The sequence below is a fragment of the Eretmochelys imbricata genome, chromosome 24, assembly GCF_965152235.1.
Source record: "Eretmochelys imbricata isolate rEreImb1 chromosome 24, rEreImb1.hap1, whole genome shotgun sequence".
In the NCBI taxonomy this organism is placed as follows: domain Eukaryota; kingdom Metazoa; phylum Chordata; order Testudines; family Cheloniidae; genus Eretmochelys; species Eretmochelys imbricata.
This window is the reverse complement of record NC_135595.1, coordinates 1137631-1143630: the sequence shown is the minus strand read 5'-3', so window position 1 is coordinate 1143630 and position 6000 is coordinate 1137631. Positions and strand designations below refer to the sequence as shown.

The following is a 6000-nucleotide window of genomic DNA, read 5'->3' as shown; positions in this document are numbered from 1 at the left end:
AGGGGGGAAGAGATTTAACCTGCCCCTGCAGAGCTGCTGCTCAGCACAGACCACCCCCGTCCGGGGGCAGAGCCCCACCTGATTAGGAAATCAGTGCGGGACATGGTTCAGCCGTCAGCACTTTGTCCAGCTGACAATCAAATAACTCCATCGTTTCTCTTCTGAGCGACTCCATCTCCATGCTCGCTGCCATTTAAATTAACACCAGCTTTGGCCCCACTTTTCATCTCCCAGGAATTAAAACCACCCACAGAATGGAGCTGTCTAACAATACAGATTTTTTTTTAATTTTTATGCGGAATGTTAGGACTTAAAATCATCGATATCGAGGGGCCCTTAAAAGCAGACTTACAAAAATTAAAATAAAATAAAAAGGAGGGTTACAGTTCTCCCATGAATAAATGTACATTTGTGTCTACTCAGCTCTCCAGAGCCAGTGTGACAAGAGAAGGAATCTAACATTACAGAAAAGAAAGGGGAGTGTGGGTAGGACAAGTTTGCAGGAGACAGTCCCCAAATGATGCACAAAAGGAATTGCTCTGACCCACTGACAGTGCAACTAATTACAAATAAAATAAATGGGGGAAGGGTGGAGATAGCACAAGGAGATGCCAGAACTGCGGAGTAAGAACAGGTCTGGGTCTCTTCAATTACTTCAGAGGGGCAGGCTGCCCCCTGGCCTCGCCCCCAGCCTCCCGCACTGCAACGTACACCCCACGCAGCACCTGACCGTTCAATTCCGAAGCAATCAATTCGCCCCTTCTCCCAGGGCCAGGCTAAATCAGACTAGCTTCTGACAAAGCCCAGGCCAGCTCAGGTCAAACGCAGCCGACATCTGGATCAAACTGATCGCATGACCCGGGGCCTTGGATTCTAGGTCTAGCAGGGCAGGCAGGCTGGATGGCACTGGGTCCATTAGCCGGGAGGCCTGTGCTTCTTCCAAGAAGGAAGAAGAAATTTGCTGGCCCTGCTAGCGCAGCACCAGCAGGCAGCCCCATGACCCCCATCCCCCAGGGCTGCCAGGACACTGCCCTGCAGAGAGGGCAGGCTGGAGCACAGCCACCATTCAGCGTTCCCAACACAGACAGAACCTGCCTTAGATCCCATCACCCAGGACAGTGGCTTAGATTCCTACAAACAAAGAGGAGAGGCTGGCTGGGCCCGAGGCCTGTAGACAAGACACAATTCATGACCGTTTGGTTTGAAAACAAAGATGCCAGGCTCTAAAAGATCCCTGGGCCCGTTTCGATGCCAAACCAGCCATGGGCTAGTCATGAAACTGGTCTGAAGGGACGTTTGGGGAAAGGAGGAAAAGCTCCACTTCACTGATGTGAGTCTTAAAGTGGTGCCACCCTGCCTGGCAAGTCTAGGACACCCAACCCACGGGTGACACTTGCCCCACCTCGCAGGGGGAACTGTCAGGCAGGGTTTTAGAATGGCCCGTCTCAGCGGGACTCCAGAAACCAAGACCCAACCCTCATAATCAACAGGGTATGTCAGGCAAGGCTACTACACCCAACCCAGGAACACTCCTGCTAACTATGGAGATCTAGATCAGGTAGTACACGCAATCTGCCACTAGCCCTGAGCCACACATGGCTCGTGCTATGCCCTACAGGCAGATCCCAGAATTAAATAGCAGCTGCAAGAGATTGCCTTGTCTTCAAATCGATTTGTGCCCACCTGGCAGGATTGCTGGGAAGGAAAAGTCCCGGGGAGTTTTGCCAATAGCTGCAGGAGTCATCTTGCAAATCAGAGGGAAGTGTTCTGGGAGAGGATAAGATGCTGGGAAGTACACACATACCATTTAAAATGATCCAATTGAGACAATGCATCTGACAAGTGAAAAGCTGAGTTCCCCCAATGGCTGTGATGAAGGGACACAGGGGAGCGGGCTCGCCTGTGGTTTCATTTAAATGCGTGGACAGTGTGGATTCTCTTGTACAAACACACTCACACACATGCTCGCATCTCCTCACCACCATGTGCTGAGTGTCCACCCACGTCGAAAGAATGCAATATGAACGCAGGTGTCCCTCCTAGCAGAATCAAGATGTGCTGCCAGGATGACCCAAAAGGAAGAGAGACCCAGGGGAATCCATAATCCTAGTAAACATTCCTGGCTCCAGTTAAAAAAACAAAAAAAGAAAACAAAAGGAACACACAGACACACACACAGAGGGCAGCTCATTACGCATCGGAGAGAGAGAAGTTCTCCTCTTCCTGGGGTTTGCAGATCCAGCTCCCGTAACTCATCTCCTCCAGTGCCCTGAAGAAGTGCTGCTTGGCTCCCTGGTAGGCCGAGGCTGCCTCCTTGGCATCTGAGTACAGCGCGACGCTCTGCAGGTCTTTGCGGTCAGCCTTGGCACAGAGCTGCTGGAACAGGGTGAACATGCTCCTCTTGGACACGCGGGACACCTCCAGCTTTGGTCTGGAAAGGAGAAGAACACGAACAGAATGAGAACCCCAGAGAATGGAGGTGGGCCATGGGGGCAAACAGCAGCTGGGGATGTAGGACGTGGTCCTGCAATTGGATCCACGTGGGCAGAGCCCAGTGCTTGGACAGAGTCTCATGGCAGGATCAGGGCTGTAAACCGTACCCGTGGGCAACAACGAGCAAAGCGATGCAGCAACCAGGATCTCAAGGTGCTACACACACAGCAGCTACGCCTTGAAGTCCGCTGGAGGCCTCACTGGCAGGACTGCTCCATGCGTGGGAGCGATTGGAGCAGTGTGCCCAGCGAGTGAGAACAGCGGGCGGATATTCTGTTCTGATTGACATGAATCCCCGTTTTAGCTGGGGTTGGGGCTCCGGTCCCCCAAGTCCTCCCACACACCAGGGCACACAGCATGACAGCACGGAACCGCCCCTTCACAAGCTCCCCTAATGCCAGCTTCAAAGCTCTTTGCTCACCCGTCTACTTTGCCTTTTGTGCCATCCAGGACTTCCACCTCGCTTTCGTCAGCAAGACACCAGTTCACGCTCGACTCCTTGGTCTTGCCCGTCTGCCTGGCGGAGTCGTACACGCTAACTCTCCCCACCTAGATGGCCAGAAGGAGACAAGAGGGTTGGCTCAGCAGAGTGGGGCACATGCATGCAGCTGGGAGGGGTGTGTGGTTCTCAGAACTGGTAGACAGGTAATGCAGCTGTGGCCTCCACTAGCGACCTGCCAGCTGGAGTGCCCAGCAATTGCTTTGCATTCTAGCTTGCCCCACCAGCAAAGCATTTATTATGTTTCTTAATCTCAGCTACGCCACGCACACCCAATTCGAAGACTGCCTCGCGACAGCCCCTGGAGAGAGACGGCTCACTGGGGCTCTGGTTAGATCTGGCATGCATGGAATCTGGAGAGTTTCCTGAGTCTTGCCCAGGCACCATCGTATGCACAAAGGGCTCATTAACCACTCACACCTGGCCAGATGTGGCAGTGGGCTGAAAGACAGGGAAGCACAGAACCAGCCACTACGATTTCTCTGTCCTGAACCCAGTCTCTGGTCCGACAAATACCAGAAAGAACTTAAACTTTCCTGCTACAGCTGGAAGGTGGCAGGGTCACTGAGCATGAACCTTCCGGCAGGAAGTCTACTGAGTCCCACTAATACAGAATGCACCAGTGCAGATGGCTGGACCCTTGTGCTGAGAGGAGAGAATGGAAACATTAAGACCTGCCAAGCCTACAGTACCTCAGGATGTTTAACATGATACGGAGCCTGGAGACCTGCTTCAAATGTGCTCCCGTCTCTCGACATGCGGCAGCAGATTGCACGTGTCAGGTGACCCTGGCTGTATAGGTAACCTGGGAAAAGACACATGCAGGCATTAGGAAACAGAGCAGCTGCATTGTTAATGGGCAGGCAGAAATCTAAGAAGATGCACCACTCAGCTCAGAAAGCCGGAAGCCGATAAGGATCAGGAAAGCAATTTTCCTATCACTAGACACTTCCTTGGTCATTAACACGTGTGACACAGCAGGGATGGGGGAGTGTTGACCTGGGAATGTGGCAGGGGAGTTTCACTGGGGATGGGAGACCTGAGAGCCTGTAACCTGAGCCAGGAGGGGGATGCCACATTCCCTGGTCAACACTCCCCCCACGCTGCGTCACAACACGTGAAGGGTTCAGTTTTACAGATTGCAACATTTGTGGCCATAAAACATTTACAGGCAACTTTGATCTCCCCCTTGTCCGCACACATCCAAACCAAGAGCCAAGGAGAAAATCCCCATGTATCCCCATGGTTAAAATCCACAAGGTCCCATGTGTTTCCTAATGGTGCAGCTCTGCTGGAATCAACATTTTAGCCTTCGGTTCCCATGCCCCCTGGTGAACTTCTTTTCCATTACTGTAGTAAGGAGGTTACTGGCACTTAACATACGCAGCCCAGCTGAGAGCACAGTGCGTTCAGCGCTGGAAGGGCTCAGAATTTCATACCGAGCGTGACGGAGCTGAGGTACACTGGCTGCATAAAATGCGACAGCAATGCCCCTTGCAGGCCCAGCACATTCCAGCGCAGGATTTTGTCACTGCAGGACATGGTGCGCAGCCTCTCCCCATGCTGGATCCCATCCCACGTAGGCACAATGTCACTCGACTCCACGGGAATGGTGCCTTCCCCTGCGGGAGAGGAAAGGAAAGGGAATTTGCAAAGAGCCAGCCAGCCCACTCGGCTACAAAACCCCCTTCCACAGAGGGTACACGCCAGGCCAGCACGCTCCACGAGCTCCCTGAAGTGAGCACGCACACCTCCGAGATGGCATGGCCCCAATGCAGACCGAGGACAACATGCTCCTGCACCCAGTGCCCTGCGGCCACGTCCCGCTGCGCAAGCTCTCGCGTGAAGCCAAGGGAGAGATGGGTAGACTAGAGAGAGGCAAGTTTTCACACGGCTGAAGCCCAATTAGCTTGCGCTTGAGAAGGAGGTCAGTGCCACATAAGCATCGGTGCTGGATTCAGACAAAAGCTGGAAGGTGGAGCGTGACTTTCCACCTACACAACCCCTTATCCGTCCCCTTCACCCATTCTCTAACCCTCTCTGCCTTTGCTCACTTGAGCCTAAGGCAATAACAAGCACAGAGGGGAGAAAGGCCTGCAGGACATCACCTCTCCAGTGCCTAACCTTGCAGGTGCTCAGACTCACAGGAATACATGCTAGCCCCCTCCCCATGCCAGCTCCACTCTCCCACCTCCTGCAGCTCTCTGTCGGACACAGGGGAACAGAGGGTCCTTTCCTAGAGAGGTAGCTGTGAAACTCCTAGCCTTTGGCCCCAGGGCTCTGATTCTCCAATCACGTTACCATGTGGAAGAGCTTAATGGAGCTAAGCCCCCATCTGGCCAGGGGTTACTGGCAGGGAGCACTTCCTGCTGCTGATCCTCAGGGTGACTGGAAGATACAGACGCCAGCATTCTCGGCACTGCAGCATGCTCGGAGCGAGGGCTCTTGAGGTTTTGCAAGACTCACCATTCTCCACCTTGGTGCGCAGTTTACCCTGCTTGGGATTCTCAAAGAGAGGCTGATGCTGGCTTTCCCCCACTGTGCTTGCCTGGTCACTGCAGGATTTATCGAAGAGGGCCCCATCTCCACAAGGCGCCGTGCTAGAAACACACCAACAGCCCCTGCTGAGTTAGCGTAAACCCAAAGGACACGGAAATAACGCAGGCTATGCCGGACTCCTACGCTGGCACGGAACAACAGTTACTGCACCAGGAGAGTTTGTTATCAAGGTTTGCTCAAGTCACTTCCACTCCAGGCCTGCCTAAACATGCAGATTTATCTTTACTTCCCTAGCTCCCGGGGGCATGGGAGGAGAAATACATTAAAGATTTAAAGCCCTTTAAACGCTATAGAGGAGTGAGGTATCATCAGTATCATCCAGCACTCTCAGAAAGGCATGGCAACTCCTGCTATCCAGCCCCCAAACCTATTGGTACATGGGGATTGGGAAGGTCAGGGGAGAGCCTGGGGCTCATGCCCATTAGAGGACACAGATCAGCTGGGGTAGA

At 53.3% G+C, this 6000-nt stretch overlaps 1 protein-coding gene across 5 annotated transcripts in view; it reads right to left on the bottom strand.

Moving 5' to 3' along the window:
• Window positions 1-255: 255 nt before the first annotated feature.
• Window positions 256-6000, bottom strand: part of ADAR (adenosine deaminase RNA specific) — a 28287-nt gene continuing 22542 nt past the window's right edge. For 4 of the 5 annotated variants that reach the window (XM_077841369.1, XM_077841371.1, XM_077841373.1 and 1 more), the window contains exons 11-15: window positions 5459-5592; window positions 4432-4614; window positions 3685-3797; window positions 2915-3042; window positions 256-2431 (exon numbers count right to left, since the gene is read on the bottom strand). In XM_077841369.1, coding sequence (XP_077697495.1) covers window positions 2191-2431; window positions 2915-3042; window positions 3685-3797; window positions 4432-4614; window positions 5459-5592 — 799 coding nt within the window. In that variant the 3' untranslated portion in view covers window positions 256-2190. Of the gene's footprint in view, window positions 2432-2914; window positions 3043-3684; window positions 3798-4431; window positions 5593-6000 lie in introns of those variants that run through there. The other variant, XM_077841372.1, reaches the window with a different exon arrangement.